The 19,070-nt window shown below is 41.1% G+C and overlaps 1 protein-coding gene across 1 annotated transcript in view; it reads left to right on the top strand.

Moving 5' to 3' along the window:
• Positions 1-19,070, top strand: part of prkg2 (protein kinase cGMP-dependent 2) — a gene marked incomplete at both ends in the record, with an annotated part of 48,535 nt that overhangs the window by 15,207 nt on the left and 14,258 nt on the right. Inside the window, 8 exons of the mRNA XM_079250750.1 lie at positions 3,033-3,138; positions 5,108-5,171; positions 9,240-9,317; positions 13,427-13,521; positions 15,872-15,940; positions 16,030-16,128; positions 16,288-16,438; positions 17,683-17,819. Coding sequence (XP_079106876.1) covers positions 3,033-3,138; positions 5,108-5,171; positions 9,240-9,317; positions 13,427-13,521; positions 15,872-15,940; positions 16,030-16,128; positions 16,288-16,438; positions 17,683-17,819 — 799 coding nt within the window. The remainder of the gene's footprint in view (positions 1-3,032; positions 3,139-5,107; positions 5,172-9,239; positions 9,318-13,426; positions 13,522-15,871; positions 15,941-16,029; positions 16,129-16,287; positions 16,439-17,682; positions 17,820-19,070) is intronic.

The following is a 19,070-nucleotide window of genomic DNA, read 5'->3' as shown; positions in this document are numbered from 1 at the left end:
CCAAATAATTTGCACAGTGTTTTATATGAAATCAGTGTCAAGTCAACAGTAACGTGCACATCAGTGATAAAATCCCGTCCAGCGATTTTAAGAGTTTCACTTTCAAATCAAGGTTGATTTTTTTTTAAATATTTGTATCTGACGTATACACAATCAATCAGTCTGAGAAGGCGTGTTGACAGCTTTACCAGAGACAGTTACCAGCTATGGAAGTGGCCTCCTCCCAGAGGGACGTGCCTGGAACACCTCACCAGGGAGGTCCAGGAGGCATCCTGACCAGATGCCCGAGCCACCTCAACTGGTTCCTCTCGATGTGGAGGAGCAGCGGCTCTACTCTGTTCTCCTCCCGGATGACCGAGTTCCTCACCCTATCTCTAAGGGAGAGCCCGGCCACCCTGAGGAGGAAACTCATTTCAGCCGCCTGTATACAAGATCTCGTTCTTTCGGTCACGACCCACAGCTCATGACCATAGGTGAGGGTAGGAACGTAGATCGACTGATAAATCGAGAGCTTCGCCTTCTGGCTCAGCTCCTTCTTCACCACGACAGACCGGCGCAGAGTCCGCATTACTGCAGACGCCGCACCGATCCGTCTGTCGATCTCACGCTCCATCCTTCCCTCACTCGTGAACAAGACCCCGAGATATTTAAACTCCTCCACTTGAGGCAGGACCTGACTCCCGACCCGGAGAGGGCAATCCACCCTATTCCGGCTGAGGACCATGGTCTCAGATTTGGAGGTGCTGATTCTCATCCCAGACGCTTCACACTCGACTGCGAATCGCTCAAGCGAGAGCTGGAGATCACGACCAGATGAAACCAACAGGACCACGTCATCCGCAAAAAGCAGAGACCCAATCCTGAGGCCACCAAGTCGGATCCCCTCAACACCTCGGCTACGCCTAGAAATTCTGTCCATATAAGTTATGAACAGAATCGGTGATAAAGGGCAGCCTTGGCGGAGTCCAACCCTCACCGGAAACGAATCCGACTTACTACCGGCAATGTGGACCAAGCTCTGACACCTGTCGTACAGGGACCGGACAGCTCGTACAAGGGGGTCCGGTACCCCATACTCCCGGAGTACCCCCCACAGGAGCCCCCCGGGGGACACGGTCGAATGCCTTCTCCAGGTCCACAAAACACATGTAGACTGGTTGTGCAAACTCCCATGCCCCCTCCAGGACCCCAAAGAGGGTATAGAGCTGGTCCACTGTTCCACGACCAGGACGAAAACTGCACGCTCCTCCTCAATCCGAGATTCAACTATCCGGCGGACCCTCCTCCCCAGGACCCCTGAATAGACCTTACCAGGGAGGCTGAGGAGTGTGATTCCCCTGTAATTGGAACACACCCTCCGCCCCCCCTTCTTAAAAAGGAGGACCGGAGGGTGTGTAAAAAGCCCCCACGCAGAAAAATAACAGACTTTAGGGATGTGGTCGAGTTCAGAGTGATATAATACAAAAAAAAAAAAAAAAAAAAGAAAAAAGGATCCAGTTCTACTTAGCCTACTTACTGCGTTGTTTTTTTTTATATTGTAAATTAAAATGACAAAACAATTACATATTAGAATTAGATATAAGAATGAATACAGAAAAGTTACGTACTGACAGAGGGACAAGGTGTGTTTACGATGACTAACGTGTTGACATGCAGATTGGGTAGCGGCTTCTACATAAACAGCATAATCGTTTCCCAGACCCCTTGCTTTCAAGCAGACCAGGGTTTGCTTCTTTGGTTGGCATCAGAGTGTGGTTGGGGTTCATATTAAGCCAAACAAATTGCACCATCCATGGGAGCAGACCACGGTCCGTTTAAAGCGGAACAAACACGGTGAGAACGTACCCATGTGTATTCTGTTGTGAGTAAAGCAACAGAGAATGACTTATCTTTATCCAAGTGTTTGTGGTCATAATGTTGACTGTGGAAGAAGATCTTATTCAAGGCACACTGATCCGATTTTGCCAAAAAGTCATTAACTGTGCCAACTTATGGTAACTTTGGTCTAAAACTCAAGTTAGATGTTGAAATACGGCCCAAATTTAACCTTATTTATATTTAATAAGCAAAGGTTTTGATGTACTGACGTGATTTAGCCATAAAAACAACCTATGTGTACATCTGGTGTTTGGTGGGAATGCTGTTGCTAGTTTTGTTGTTGGCTTGCATGCATCAGCTCAGTGTCCCGTTATAGCTACACACAATCATTCAAAGGACAAGAGAAGGATTTTGTCTTCTTGATTGGTATTTTGTTTGGCAATGCAATGCGGCAGACACATTTATTTATGAAAGGATTTATTTCTTTGCCATGTTCCCTCATTCCCCCCACATCCTGGCAGATTCTTGTAAAACAGTGTCCATGATTGCATCTCATCAGCGCTTTCAAACTGAGTAGCGAGATTAAGAAAATATGAACCTGCTCTGTGCTGATAAATTACATTATTTATTTTGTCCATATGATTGGTTCTTTATTTTAATTGGTAAATGTGATTTGTAGTTTATAGTTTCCAACCCTTATGGTATCTTTATGAAACATTTACTCCCATAAATCCTGAGCAGAGTCTGTAATCCTGATCCAGCTGTATTCATCTTCATTTTCATCTCAGTAATTCTTTAAGGCAGTGATGATGAAGGCAGGACATTCTAGATGATGAAGATTTGAATCCAAGTGTGTTTTTACTTTCCATTTGGAAAACATGTACCCTGTAATGTTTGAACGTTCCTCGTCTGGTTTTGTATATTTAACTAAGTAAACTGCCTGGTGGTCCTTGGGGGAGGCACACCAAGCTGACATTAACATTTAGGGTTAAAGTTGAAGGGACTCAACTGCTTCCTTCGTCATCATTGTGGAACTGAGTTTGTCAAGCTGATGATCACCACCAAGATGATTTAAAGGATTCACAAAACAAAACCAGTACAGCAGAATAGCAATGATACATGGATGCATGGCACAGATTAGCCAGTTTGTTTTGTTTTTTGGCTAAAGTTCAGGATCTGATGTAGTACTGATGCATTTCATGTTGCTTCTACAGCTGGTAACAAAGTCATGACATGGGCTTTGGACCGGGAAGCTTTCCAGAACATCATGAGGAGGACAGCTGAGACACGACATGAACAGTACCGCAACTTCCTCCGAAGGTCTGAACAAAGTCTTCGCCTCACTAACATTACAATATTCAACAAAAAGAAGGTTTTTAGTTTGGGTAATTGTGTTATTTTGTGTGACAGCAGTCAGTTTCGGAGGCACAAACCTCTGGAAAAGTTGGGGAAACTCTCCAAGCAGTCATCAGAGAAAGATGCTAAGCCAGATTGTGAGGGTCCAACAGCCTCGGTAGAATAGATGACCTCTGGCCTCGCTGGCAGCTTTGTTAGGTTCACATGTTCAATTGCTTGATGACACAAATAGCTAATCAGCCAATCACATGGCAGCAAGTCTGTACATCTAGTCATGGATACATGGTCAAGTTTAAAGCATCAGAATGAGAATTAAAAGGGGATTTAAGTCAATTTGAACGTGGCATGGTTATTGATGCCAGATAGGCTGGTCTGAAAATGTCGCATGGTCCAAGTCTCCATTTTTTATCCTGCCTTATATGAAAAGGTAAAGTGACCTGGTTTAACCTCCACAGCCTACCTGAGTCCTGCTGCTGACCATGTCCATCCCTTTCTGAGCACAGTGTAGCATCTTCTGATGGAAACTTCCAGCAGGATGATGCACCATGTCACAAAGCTCACATCATCTCCACCATGACGATGAGTTCACTGTCCTCCAACGGCTCCACAGTCACCAGATCTACATCCAGCAGAGCAGCTTTGGGAGGTTCTCATCATGATGTGCAGCAGCTGGTGATGCTTCATGTCAACATTGAGATAATCCTTGATGAATGTTTCCAACACATTGTTGAATTGGCTGGGCGATATGACAATATATATTGCTTGGATGATATAAAAAGTCCATTGCTTCATATGAGACTTTCGTTTACGCCACATGCACTTTACAGCACGCTGCAATACATAAACAACCATGGAGGAAGACGGTAGCAGACGTGTTTCAGAGGATAATTCACTAAAAGATGAGCAGCCAACCCAAACTGATGAGTTTGTTCCTAAAAGAGGGAAATTTCTGTCTGGATGCGGTTTGGATATGAAAAGACCGACGTGGAACCGACAACAGACTCCGACACAACTAACTCATTTTATCACCTGTGCAGAAATCAGGATAAATAATCCAGTATAAAGAATAGAGTCAACGAGCAAAAGCAGCAAAAGCAGCAAAAGCTCATAATAAACTCCAGACCAGACGCTGCAGCAGGTATTTTACCTGTGGAACGTCATACGGCCATAGTTCCCCCAGATGGAAGGAGATCTCTGCTGCCGTTGCCTAGCAACATCTGATACATAACTGATGACTGACACAAAATTACACAAACAATTTAATATTGTTATATCGTTATGGGTATATAAAATAAGCTATATTGGGATATAATATTTTTGTCATATTGCCCAGCCCTATCTTGAATCCATCACAGCATAATAAAGCCATTATGGAGGTAAAAGAGGATCCAACCTGGTCCTTACAAATAGAAGCTGAACCTGACGGCGAGCGTATTTGAAGGCACCATCGATTCAGAGATGTAGACTGGAATTTTTGGATATATGCCACCATCCAGGTGACAGTTTTTGGTCATTTCAGCAGGACAATACCAAACATCTGCATGTGCTTGACCAGCCCGCCTGCAGTCCATGAATGGAAATATTTGGAGCATCACTGGAAAAAGGATCAGAACCAGAAACTGCTCAGCAGCACATATCTTGTATTCTGCAACAATGCAAGGCCTCTACCAGCTGTGTTTGAGTGTGCTGCTGGCATCAACTTTAACTTTTATTTATATCCTTCAAATACAATAAAGTTGGTCAGTGAAGACACAGCAAACAATGTCTTTGGACTTCTCTGTTCTCAACTTCTTTTTGGAAATGTGGTTTGTATTTGTAGAGGACATGATAGAAGAACTTTGGAGTTCCCTTTCAGAAAAATTAAGAAATTTAACACTTATTTACAATGTGATTTGAATGATAATATATTATTTTTCCTTCCTTTCTCTCTCAGCGTTTCCCTTTTGGCTAATCTTCCAGAGGACAAGCTAAGCAAAATCGTGGACTGCCTTGAGGTGGTAAGTTATTCTGTCAAACTATCTATAGTTCTACTGGAGGGACAAATCTGGACTTTTACATTGTATTGCCTCAGAGTTGCACAAACCTGTGGCAGCTCCAGGGAGCCTCGGCACTGCAGATAGCTGCTGTCAAAATATCATTACCATTTGGCCATATACTATTACCTCATGTCAGCATATTCATTCGAGCTCCAGTTGGCAAGAACTCACAAATTACCTTGTTGACGAACAGAGCCAATATTATTCCTGTCATCGCCGGGTGCTGTATATTGTTACCGTAATTATTTGACTAAGGCCCCAGAAAGTGTTTATTCAAAAGGGGGACGAGTGATTTCTTAAAGATGTGCGAGTGACAGGCTTTTTGGTGTGAGGCGATGTGAGTGTGTGAGAAAATGTGTATATTGAGGAAAAAAAAGCAAGCAGACTGGAGCTAATTCCACTTTTCCTGCAGAAGCATTGTGTTTCAGCTGCAAAAGAGGAAATGGAGCAGCCCCTGTCAGCGTCGGCTCAAAGAAAAAAGCCTCTGTCAGCATTTTTTCACCATGAAAACTTCAAGGACGTTTGTCGATCCGACTGTCCTGCCATTGGCGAACTTGCTTTTTCAGTCATTTCTGATGCAGGAGACAGTCTTGGCCCTCGGTTGGTGGTGGTGGTTGAGGGGGGGGGCTAGTGTTGGTGGTGGTTGAGGGGGGCTGTAACCTAATAGAGGTGCAGATGTTCACTGGGAATCGGACAAATAGCCTACATAGTTTGGGAAGAGGATTTAGTATGTGAAGTGGGTCAGAGAACTGGTTTTAGTTTCTGTTGCTTTTAAATCTGATCAGCAATTATAAGTTTTGAATTTCAGACTTTCAGTGAATTAATTGAAATAAAAATTCTAAAAAGTAAAGCATCTTCCAGTGAATGGAAAACTTTGTCTTTATTTAAACGAACTCATCTTCCTCAACAGCTGCAGTCTGAAAGGAGGCTCTGAACCTGAATTCACACAGAATGCGTGTGCGCCGCAGTTTTGTTTGGACAAAACTGCCACCAGTTCACACTGGGAGCTTCTTAGACGTCCAGATCTGGTCAGCATAACTGCAATAATCTCAAATTCAGATTTTCAATATGACATCTACTGACTTTGTTTATCCGTTCATGTGATCGAAAATTAAGGTGATAATTACACAGATTTATCCCTGGATTAATGGTTTTGACAGCTTTGATAAAAATCAATGATTAACTTGGGCTATATAATTTTACTTTTATTCAACAACCCCCCCACTTTGGGAACCACTGGTCTACTGGTCTATAGTATAGACTGAAACAAGAGGAAGAAGGCTCATTGACTGGCTAGGACTGAAAACGGAAATCCTTCCACTTCAGCTTGTCCATTCCACCTCTGTTACTTCCTTTCTATAGATAAATAAAAACAAAAATAGGGTACATTTACAGTCCACCATGTCGACATCTTTAGGAAATACACACAGCTATGAAGGACTGGAACAATTCTCTTCACACGCAAAGCGATGGGATTTTTCAGGAGTATACTGGGAAAAGATATGCCTTTGAGCTTTTTTTTTTTTGTAAGAATTACTTCTTTTTGGTAAACATTTAAATGATTTCAGGAGCAAAACTTGGTAACCTGTTGGAACAAATCTACCTGAGCAGGTACTACATCATCTAATCTTTGTAAACTACAGGATATTGTCTCCTTCGTCAGACTAGTGTTAAACTAGGCTCTCCTGAAGAATAAAAGGAACGTAAACAATGTGGGATTCTCAAGGAAAAAGCCACTTGGCTCAAGAGATTTGAGAGTAAACACCCGGGAATCTTTATGCGTCACCCTGAATCCTGGCACTTCTCACTTCCAGCTTTTTCAGATGACTTTTCAGATGATGATCTGGCAGCTCGCTTGGGCCAGTTTGATGGATTAGATATACAAACATGTGATCAGGTAAACATACTTTGACCGGTAGGCCGAAATGAAGCACCGAGCCTCTGAAACAGAGCTTGTCCTACTAAATGGACCATTCACAAGTGTGTTTTAGTGTTGATTATTAAAAAGTGTCATTCAGTTTTATGATGTTCCTAAATCTGAACTAAACATTGAGCCAGTTGTCTCGTACCGGCCGGAGTGTGTCAGAGTTTACAGATGGCTGGCCATCTTCCAAACTGACTAAAGGTCTTTTATTTTAAGACCATCTGATTGTATAACAGGTGTTTTATAATCATAAATATTCTGAATTAAGGCTAAAGGATTATGCACATAACCAGAGCAACAATCCAATAACCCCATTGCAGTGCTGTTTCATTCATTGGGATTGGTATGAACATATTTCATTCTACATTACGTTTACCAAGAACTCTGTTGATTTTTCAGACACTAATATCCTGTAAGGGTTGGTCCAGGCAATGTATGAATATTAATTTATCTGCAGTTCAAATGAGTTTATAGATGTGTGTGGTAAATTATCAGAACAATAAACACGCATTGCCACATGAACACAATCCTCACACCCGTACCTAATGCTACTCTGAAACCAGCTGATGTCGACACACAATTTGACATAAGCCTCCTTCAATTGAAGTATATATGGAGCATTTGTTGGAAAGTACACCACTACATACTTCTGGTGCATCACAAGGCCTTAATCTTTAAATCAGTAAAGCCTGTCACATATACGAGAAGCGATAGCTTTTTCCTTGTTCTTGAGGCTGCGTGAAAAAACTGGTTTGTTCTCACAGACATGGGGCGGCTGTAGCTCAGGAGGAAGAGCAGCCGTCCTTCAACTGGTAAGTTGGGGGATTGATTCCAGGCTTGGCTGACTAAAATGACGAAGCGTCCAAGGGCAAGACACTAAACCCCAAGCTGCCCCCCGATGTGCCTATCGGGGAACGAGTGTGTGTGTGTGTGACAAGTAGTGTAAAGCGCTTTGAGTGGTCTGCATGACTAGAAAAGCACTGTAGAAGTACAAGTCAATTTACCATTTATGGACATCATACAGCTTGTTGCTTCTGCATTTTGCAGTTGCAAGGTTAAACGGATAGTTTTAATAAACTCCTGATCGAGTGCGATATGACCACAATGTCATATCTTGATATAGCTCATTTTACATCCCCATAACGATATACATAACGATATTAAACTGTGTGTGTAATGTTGGGTCAGTCATCAGTTATGTGTCAGATGTTCTTGGTAACAGCAGCAGTGATCTCCTTCCATCTGCGGGAACCATGGCCGCATGGCGTTTCACAGGTAAACACCTGCTGCAGCGTTTGTGTCTGCGTTGACTTTATTCTTTAGTCTTTATCCTGATTCCTGCGCAGGTGATAAAATTTTGTTGTGTCGGAGTCCGTTGTTGGGACTGGGAGCTAGTCTGTTGTCTGTTTGTTTCGAATCAAATGGCAGCAATCCAATGCATTTAGTCACAAAGACATGGTTGATGATTTGTTGAAGCACAGAGTGAATGTCAGAATGGGAAGGAAGAGGATTTGAGCGGTTTTTGTGTTTCAGAAACTGGAGATCAATTTGGATTTTCACACACAGAGAATGGTCTGAAAAAGAGAAATTATCCAACAAGAAGTAGATGTCTGGACCAAAATGCCATCAGAGGGGACTGGGCAGACTGGTTGGGGATGAAAGAAAGGGAACAGGAAGTCAGATAACCACTACTTCCAACCAGCGTATGCAGAATAGCATCTCTGAACACACAACATTTACTTCTCCAGCAGCAGAAGACCACACTTTTGTTTTTTTTTAGGTTCATGATGTTTTGTGCAGATCCATCCAGACAGGTTAGTGCTACTAAAGACCAAAGATCAAATTCTAATGAAAATATCCTCGTAGCAGACATTAAAACTGTATTCATTAACTTAAGTTGTTTGATAATTCTCAATACATTTATCTCATGGGTCTCATAATTCCTCTCCAGATCTGAAGAGCTTAGAGTGAGCAGCAGCTGTCCTCCTATACGGAACTGAACTGGCTAAGAGGAATAAAGCTGAATGAGTTGCTGGTTAAATCAAAGTCATGCTTCAGTTCCAACTGTTGTCTTTAACAATACTCTCTCTCCTTCTTTCCCTCAGGAATACTATGACAAAGGAGAGTATGTTATCCGAGAGGGAGAGGAGGGTAGCACCTTCTACATCATCGCACAGGGGAAGGTAATATGCCTTATAAACAGGATTCAGCTCATGTTTAACATGAAAAACATCAATCTGACTTTTACCAACTTAAATCTAAAACCCACAGAAAGTCTTTATCATTAAATTTAGCGTTTCCTTTGCTCTTGCGTTATGCTGAGAACTTCAAAGGAAAGCACACGGCTCTGCAAACAGAATCTACAACATAGTAGCCATTTCTGAGGCATTTTACGGTTCAGTATAAATATGTGTTTCATAGGTTTTCTGTGTTTCATTACACCTAGAACTGCACAAAAACTAAAAATCGCAATAAAAAAAAAGACGCTAATGGCAACGCCTGCATTTCAAAACAAGTCTCAAACATCGCTTATAAAGTTTTTACGCTCTCATGAGGGGTTTTTTCAGACGTTTCGATAGAGAAATACATCACAAAAGTGTAATGGAAACACTTTTTTTTCGCATTTAAGTGTTCCCAGACATGACTTGAGGGGTTGTGACCAGTTCATTGCTGGTAAAGATGTGGAACAAACAGCAAATTTCAGTTTTAGAAATGAAAATGAGTAAGAAAAGCTTCAAAACATTGTAGCAAATTCTCTGCAACAAGTAGAAAACCACAAAGTAAGGCTACGTGACTACCTTGCATGAGCCGTAATTCTTGTAAAATCTTGTCAACTGGACAAGATTTTTACAAGAACTGAGGCTTACACTTAAAACGCTCTTCAATTGAAACACTTGTAAATCACAATTGTAGTTTGTCAAAACTGAGAAATATTTTTATTTAGTGGAAAAATGTCATGGAAATGCAGATAATGTGTTGTCCAACGTCTAAACTTTAATATGCTGAACACACTGTGTAAAACAGTCTTCACTTCATCTAGACATGTAAAAGATGTTACTTATCCCGAAAACGAGTCTGATTTTAAGGTTAAAGGGTGTTTTATTATGTTACAAGTATGCAACTCAGACGATGAGTCACAACAAAATAATTGGGTTATAGGAAACAAATTTTCTTAACTGTCGTATTTCAGCACAAAGAGATATTGTCTTATTGTCTCCCAGCCAGTCCTTTAAATGTTTGTGTCGGTATCCCATAATCTCCTCTGACACTTGGCTATGTTTTTAAGGTTACCAATTTTTTAAATCAGATTTTTTTCTAATCCCTAGAGTCTCCTTAGTACTAAAAGAGATGAAGCATTGCAGGCCCTTAATCAATGCTGTAAATGCCCCACAACTGCTCCCCGTGCAGTGTTAAATTTCCCACATGGGATTAATAAAGTAAAGTTTAATTATTTTTCATGGTACTTCCACTGTTACTGACTTCAAATTATACAACAGGAAAAAAAGGGTTGCAATGTGGAGAGTTAGCTTAACTTTGTCAATGAAAATATGTTTCACACAAGCTGCTCAGACATGTTAAGCCTCCGATAGTAAAAACCCATTACCAGCAGAGATGGGGCGTAATCCTGCCTTCCAACAGAATAAATCCTCTGGTGATTTGGTTAGATAATACTGTGTGACGTTTCTGTTTTACTCATCAGGACGATGCTTTAGTCAACACATAAAGGTTTCCCTTACAGCTCAGGTTGAGAATCACATGGCTGCAGGAGTTCTACAGTACATCACTTCATTCCTTATGTATTCATCCCAGGTCTTCAAATATAGCCCATGGAAAAGGGGAAAAAATAATAGTTGACCAACATCTCAAATAGTTACTAATAATTACAGCTGACAAAGTAGTAAACAAAACAAAACAAAAATGAAACAAGCTTCAAAAGAAAGGAACCATAACATATAAGACTACCACCAAGCAGCAACACATAAAAATAAGTTTAATGCAACCAAAATCAAGATGGAACACAAGATGGGAGCAAGATCGCAAACCAGCCACGCAATGATCTGGGTTTAGTGAACCTGAGGTCCAAAACTAACCTACAAGAAACCCAAGCTGAAAGCAGAACCAGTTCCTTTAAGCCAAAAGCAAAGAAATCAAACGGAGTTGCAGCAGAGTTGTTGGCAGCAGCCAGGACACTGCGTCCTCTTGGCTTTATACCGCCAGAGAGCCCCTCAAGCCAACCACTGAAGAGGAAACCAGAACTAGTTAATACACACGGACGTTGACACTTAGACCAGTTGACCAGTTTTGTTGGACATATGGCAAACAGTTCATTAAGAAGAGGTTAAAGGAGTCCAGATCTACAGATAAATAGGAACAGGTTTTGGCTCACAGTTGAATTTGAAGGGAAACTCAAACTGTATTAATGAGGGTCAGCCAAGAGTAGATTAGTTAAAGAGGCTCAATATCTTTGGTGTTTGCAACAATATTTTCTCCTATGTTTCCTTAAAGACACATTTAAACTTTCCAACCTTAAAACTGCATTTCTGACCCATTTGTTGGCTCAGTGACGTCTATTATGTGCATTACTGAAATCGTTGCTGCCCACCATTATCCACAGGCAAAGCATTATTTTCTAGGACATGGTGTGATGTAGCTGCAAGTTTTCCGTTAAACATTGTGTCACACGCTAGCCAGCAGACATAAACACACTGCGCCGAGGATGCCACTACTAAGACCATCTGTTCTTCCAAACCACATTAATATAGCTTTAACTTCAGCCACGTTTTAAGGTCACTTAGTTCAGTAATGGCTGCAGTGGATTTTCACTGTATAACTAAAAAGACCTGTTCTCTGCAAAGATCTGCAAAACAGCTTAAATAAATACATGGTATCTAAAAATAGATCCTGCAGGTGGCATATAGAAAGCACTGTCCTTAAAATGGACCCCAGGAGTACTCCACAAAAATCCACAAGTCAGCGGGGCACCAGAAGATGAAAAGTCCCTAAATCAGAAAAGTCGATTTTCAGGCCTCAAGGGCCACTATTTTCTAAATTTATGGATACTTAACAGGCTTGTGTAGAACTTGACAAGCTGTTGGGAACCATTTAATCTAAATCAGGTGTGTTGGAGCAGGGAAACATCTAGAAGCCTGTAGGAAAGTGGCCCTTGACGACTGGGATTGGAAATCCACAGTCTAAATAAACAGAGAAACTCCTCTCAGTCAAACATAATATGAGTCTGAAATAGCAACACGCTGTTGATCTCCTGGGTCAAATTCAAAACATAAAAAGCAAGAATCACTTCAATAACTCGTCTTTCTGCGAACATAATCTAGATTTAAAGTTAAATGTTGCCTATTAGACCCCATTTTTTATACTGAGGTTATCAGAGCTGATGGCCAAAAGATGGTTAAGACTAACAAAACCAATAATACACCCCCAGTTTTAGCCAACATTATGTTGTCTAAGCTGTACGAGAGTCTGGGGAGGTGCAGGTCTGTGACTCACCCGCCTGACTGTGAGTCAGATAAGTCAGCAACCTGACACCAGGGAGCCAAAGCAGATGTAGAGGGGCCATAGTTGTCCACAGGGGACTTTCAAAATGCCATTATGAGCTGATGTGAGACAGCAGCTCCTAAACCCAAAGCAAACCAAACCCAAGAGAGACACATGTTGTTTGGGAGGAAGGGGGCTAATACAGGAAATGGCTCCCCCATCCCCCTACTGTACCCCCTGACCAGGGAGGGAATTAACACAGATGGCCTGCCACCAGGAAAAACAGGGGAAGTGAGGGTCACCGAGGTCAAATGGGACACTTAGCTAAAACACACTCAGGCCATTATGGCTGTGATGTCATTGTGGCTTTCTTAAACGGGGATGCTGCCACGAGTGGGTTGTTTGACCTCGACTGGGGTGGGCCACTGGTTTTTAAAGCCTCGCAAATTACAGAGAAGTTTCACAACATCCAGGCTGCTGGAGAGCTTTTGTTGAAAGCCAATGCTCTGGCCGGCAGCCTTTGGAAGTAGGAGGAGCAGAACGAATTTGGAGTCCTGATTAAACCTGGTTACAGTTAACGTGTTTGGACATGTCAAAAACACACACAAGGGCATCAGTGCCACTTAATGTCCATCATGTTCAAATTACAGTAATTGAATATGTCAATTCTTTAAGGCTTAAGAGATTTTAAGTTTATACAGTGCATGTAAAAATATTCAGAAAAATGGAAAACAGGAGTAAAAGCTGAAAGGAGACGTGAAAAGTGTTATAAAGGTAAAAATAAAACTTTGTTGTGCAGGTGAAGGTGACCCAAACCACGGAGGCCAACAAGCAGCCGCAAGTCATCAACACGTTACAGAAGGGGGACTACTTCGGAGAAAAAGCACTCATAAGGTAAAAGAAACACCTGAATGAATCCATTTACATCTGTACTGGAACATACAGTGGCTGAGCAAGACTTTAATACATGGGGTGGCAAGATTTTATCAGAGGAGGCAAATAGTAGGAAAAGGAAATGATCTAACATACCCTGACATCCACTCCGGTGATAAGTAGTAGTCACATTAGAGAGAAACAAGAAATTAAACATCTTGACAGTAATAATCTGGATCACCAAGTAGAAATATCTGCAACAATCCAAAAAGGTCCATAGAAAGGTAAGCTGGTAGTTTTGATGTGGTTGTAGGGGGGATCAGTTCTGGTTTACTGCCTGAATCCTGTGTGGCTAGCACCCAATATAGAGTTGTTGGGCTGTTAATACTGGTGCTGGGGTCCGTCTCAGCATGATCTGTGTCTGCTTTCACAAAAAAATAAATAAATCAATCAGAAATATTGACTACATTTTACTACACAAAAACCATATTGGTTATAGGATATAAGGGACATACATATTTTTTCACATTTTTGCTAACTTTGAACTCAAAGTCAATCAACGATCAGTCCTACGAGTCCCTCATTCAAACAATACTGGATCATAGTACTAGCTAGGACACATTCACGTCAACCTTTTTGATTCGAATCCGAGTCCGTTTACTCGGAAAGTCGCTTCGTTTTGGGAAATGTGAACGTGCCAAACAAATTCTGATTTGGATCAAAGAAGTGGACTCAGTCCATTTCAAGCGGACCAAATACAGGAAGCGGACTACAAAAAAGTCCCTTCCTGCATGTGGCGTAGCATTGCATTGTGGGTAAATCCATAGCGATGGCGTTAAGGGTCCTCTGCCTCGTCTGGTGTTCATACTGCGTCCATTGTTGCAGTGGATTTCTGCAGGATACTTGCATAAGACACAATAAAAACCCAAAACAGCCATAGTTTGGTCTCCATGTTTAACTGGCAGGTGGAGGAAACAGTTTTTTCTTCTTCACGCCGGTCTTGTCCTCTCTTCTGCTAAATACCAGTGCAGCGCCACCTCTGGTGGGAATGGAGATATATTGTTATAATGGTTTGGCTGGTTTGACCAAAGTGCAGCGTCAACACGATCTTGGTCCCCATGGATACACCCCCCTACAGCTGAGCCGAGCCTCCAATCAGACAGTCTAGCAGACTATCCTGATGTGAATGCACCCTTAGTTGGCGCTAAGTAACCTGATTACAGAGGTACTATTAGAATTTATTTTCAGCTCCAATGTGAAATTCTTGTACTGAGTTGGTGTGTGGACCCAAACTGTGACTAAAAACTAAATATGACACGTTTCCCCATGTTACCCTGAAATTAATCTTGTGCTACTATATACCTAGACTGGTACTGCCAAGTAGCTTCATGCAATAGCTTAATAGCCTTTCATAACATTAGTAATGGACTGGCAACCTGTCCAAGGTGTACCCTGCCCCTCAACCAAAGATTGCTGGGATGGGCTCTGGCTTCTCTGCAACCGGACTAAGCAGTTTGGAAATTGAATGAATGAAGCTAATGTCAATATTTTAAATGATGACTTATTAGGAAACCATAATTCCCTTCAAACTGGTCCAGGGATACTGGTGATCAATGACAACGATGTAGCTAATAGCAGTGATCTTGATAAGTTTTCCATGGACTGAGTGCATGGGATGGTCTGGTGATGACTAGAGTGGATCCCCAAACAGGGAAAAACAAAATAAATCTAATATTCTTCTATTTCTTACATTTTAGTGTTAGAGGTAGTTGAAAGCAGAAAACGCAGTGAATTTATTGTCCATAAGATTTTAATCCATCAGCAAAATTAGGTCGCATACTCTGTAAAAGTGTTACTTTTTTCAGTAAGAAGTAATCTAATGACTTCATCCTCATAAAGCAGATGTCCTGACTATTTCTTATTACATTACTATAGTTCTGCACACTGAAGCTGTCCACATCTTACCAGTGCTTAGAATAGAATACCTTTATTGATGTTATGAATTTGTAATGTACGACATTACAACAACACAACTTCCGGCTGTAAATAATCAGTACATTTACCTACATTTTCATAGTTTTGCAACTGTAATCGATTACCCTTATAAAATATCATATCCATCACTTTAGGTGTCCATGAATGCCTGGAAAACATTTCTCTCCTTCTCCAGTGACAGGTCAATCATCTGAGGTGGCATCGGAGATATCTTGTCTGATTTTAGAGGTGCCCCCCCTCCCCAGCTCTGTCCTGAAGCATTCAGTATTTTATTTAATCACTTTTTCTTGCATCTTGGAAGTTTTTTTGCCCTTTTTTTGGAAAACAAAAACTCTTCTATGTGCTTGCTTATGTTTGTGCTGTTTGTGTTTTGAAGTGACGATGTCCGGTCAGCCAACATCGTTGCCGATGAGAACGGGGTGGAGTGCCTCATCATCGACAGAGAGTGAGTTGGCTTAATAAAAACGCATCCTCAGTCAACACGATGAAACCAATCAACCACTGTTCAACGTTAACCTGCCGTTGTTCTTCCAGGACATTTGATCAGACGGTGGGTAACTTCAATGAGCTGCAGAAGCACCTCCATGGCTACGTGGCAACACTCGATCGTGACGACAGGAAGAGACACACCAAGTAAATGTGGAGCCCGATTCTCAGGATGATGATAAAATATGGACATAAATAGTTAAAAACTGGAGGTTTATACTCCTAAAGAGGTCAATGATAAACAGCAGTTTGGTCATATTTGGAATTACTCGTCTCTTACCGCTTCCTGTCTGTGTGTTCATGCAGGAAGTCATTGTCTCGCCACCAGAGTGTGCCGCTGTCTCCTGATTATGTCCAGCTGAAGGACATGGTGTCGGCATTCTCCTCCTCCAGGCCCTTTGATCACCTGGAAGTCATTGCTACTCTTGGTGTTGGTGGTTTTGGGCGTGTGGAGCTGGTAAGGCCTGCACTCGCCTGAGATAACCTCAACCTCTAACAGACACAAAGCATTGTTACCCATCTGTTAAGTCATGGAGGTATGAAGAATTAAAACAGCATGCTGCAAAACTTCTTTGTACAACCTTCTCATTTTTTTTTAGATTATATAAGCAGACACTTATCTGCCTACTCATAAATATGATCTTTGGTGTGTTCGTTGCAATTTGTGAATACCTGCCTACCAAACCCTACATCTCCAGACGCTGCCTGAAAGTAACACTGGCATAGCTTGCAACTAGCTCTGGTGATATCAAACTAGGGCTGTGACGATATGCTTTTGTCCCGATCCGATCAGATTCTGATTTTTTGGGTGCCGATTCTCACAATTTTTCAATATTGCTGATTTTTGTAGAATAAAAAAAACGTGTATAAAACTTTTTTTTGCTCGACATTTTTCTCAATTTCAATCAGGAAAAAAACAACCCAGTAGCCAGACCATCATTCTGCTGCTATAATGCCCAAGAAGACAAGTAAAAAGATCAATGAAAATAATAAAAATGACAAACTTTTATAATGGATTATTTTTATTCATTTGAAAAAAAAAAAAAAAAAAAAAAAAAAAATCGATTTTAAAATTGTAAAGCAAAAACTCCCAATTTTTCGATTCGATTTTCCCACCCCTATAGCAAACCATTCTTGATAGTAAAAAACAGCAAATTGTAGATTTTAAAAATATTTAAAAGAGAAAAGCAAGCAGAAAACACTGAAATATACTGAAATCTGGCAAAAGCCGTGATTTAAACGAGGTTTTATGAGAACTGCAGCTTTTGCGCTAAATGTTCAGCTTGTCAGAAGTTTTAAAAGATATCCCTTATTTTTTTAAGACACTATAATGGAAACGCAGCAACACCTTCTCTGATTGGTGCCAGTTTCTGTTTGAAAAAATAAAACGTGATTTCAACATTGATGCGAATGTTAACACAGATTCCAGAAAAAATATCGCTGTGCAAATTATTTGGACGAAATTTTCAGAGTAGGCGTGTAATGGCCTTTAGACTTTTATGGAAATTCAGCATCTGTTTTTTTTTTTTTCCGAGCTGGATCTCAAACTACCAGATCTTTTGCAAACTTTACAATTTCGCAGAACGCTTGAATTAGTTTACACTGATGTTGCATTTAAAAGACATCTAGACTAGAAAAAGAACCGTATGGGGAAATTAATATTACTAAGTATTGAACATGATGAATATTTCCCATCTTCAGGTGCAAGTGCGGGGAGAAGACTTCACTTTCGCACTGAAGATCATCAAGAAGCAGCATGTGGTGGACAACAGGCAGGAAGAGCACATCCACTCTGAGAGGAGGATCCTAGCGGAGGCACGCTCGCCTTTCATTGTCAAGTCAGTCCCCCTGGTTAACCTCCAAACAGATTTCTATTCTTTATCCTACTTGATGAATCTTTGCTCTTTTAGTTTGTGAAAAGAGCGTGGCATTTATTAGCTTCTGATGAGATCCCAGGAGAGGGGGATTGAGCAGATTTCATCCCTTCTGTGGGCGGAAAATGGCAGCAGATATTCTTTTTCAGGAAATATTTCAGCATCAACAGATTTTATTTGCCTTTTTAAGAACTAATTTCAATGTTTATTGAAACAGATTGAGATATTACAGCCAGAGTTTACCTTCTGCAATGTTGCTTCTAGCTTCTAGCTTTACTCATCACATGTATGTTTTATTCTCATGTGTTTTCAGCTCTGATGTAAAGAAATGTGATTTAACGTTGTTTATGGTTACAGCGTGGAGTTATTGACATCCACTCTGCAGGTTTAGATGCTTGTGAGTGTAATTCTGAATCCGTTTATTGTCCTCTTGATTCATTTAATTATTCCACATGTTGTCACAAAAGCTCACAACATATGTGGAGTAACACCTGAACTTAGATTCACCTGCCACTGACTCAGGCCAAACCCACTAGTTGGACCTTTAGAGCTACATTAATTCTAGGTGTGAAAGATTTATCAAGGTGTTGGAAACATTCCTCAACGTTTTTGCTCCATACTGGCATGAAGCTGCACATTCATGAGAATCCACCACATCCCAAAGGGATGGTTTCCACTTTTTGACATGATGCTTTATCCTGCTTGAAGCATCCATCTGTAGTTGCTTCTCTAAATAAAGTGAAGGACATTGTCAGCAACAATGTCCCATTGGTAGTTCAGGGCCCACATCATTACACCAGCAGCAGCCTGAACCGATGAGAGGCAGGATGGATCCATGTTCTGGTCCAGAAAACTGCTGCTTGCTGGATATTTTCTCTTCTACAGACCTTCTCTGTAAACACTAGAGATGGTTGTGTGTAAATAAATACTAAAACCAACAACGTCTCACAGTCAAAGTCACGTAAATTTAATTTCTTCCTCATTCCAATGCTCAGTTTGAACTTCAGCAAGTCATCTTCACCACGTCTACATGTATAGAGTGGCTGCTGATTAGCTAACTGTTAACAAGCAGTTGGACCTAATGAAGACGTCTGTGAGTCCATTGCAGCTTCACACACTTGTCCTGGTTGCTTTAATGTAAGCTGTCAGCTCACAGCGAGGTCAAAGTTTGGTAAAGAAAGGTAATTGTAAGCAATAAAACAAGTTAAAACAAGC

The sequence above is a fragment of the Telmatherina bonti genome (genome assembly GCF_933228915.1).
Source record: "Telmatherina bonti genome assembly, chromosome: 13".
Classification (NCBI taxonomy): Eukaryota; Metazoa; Chordata; class Actinopteri; order Atheriniformes; family Telmatherinidae; genus Telmatherina; species Telmatherina bonti.
This window is presented reverse-complemented; position numbering and strand designations above follow the sequence as displayed.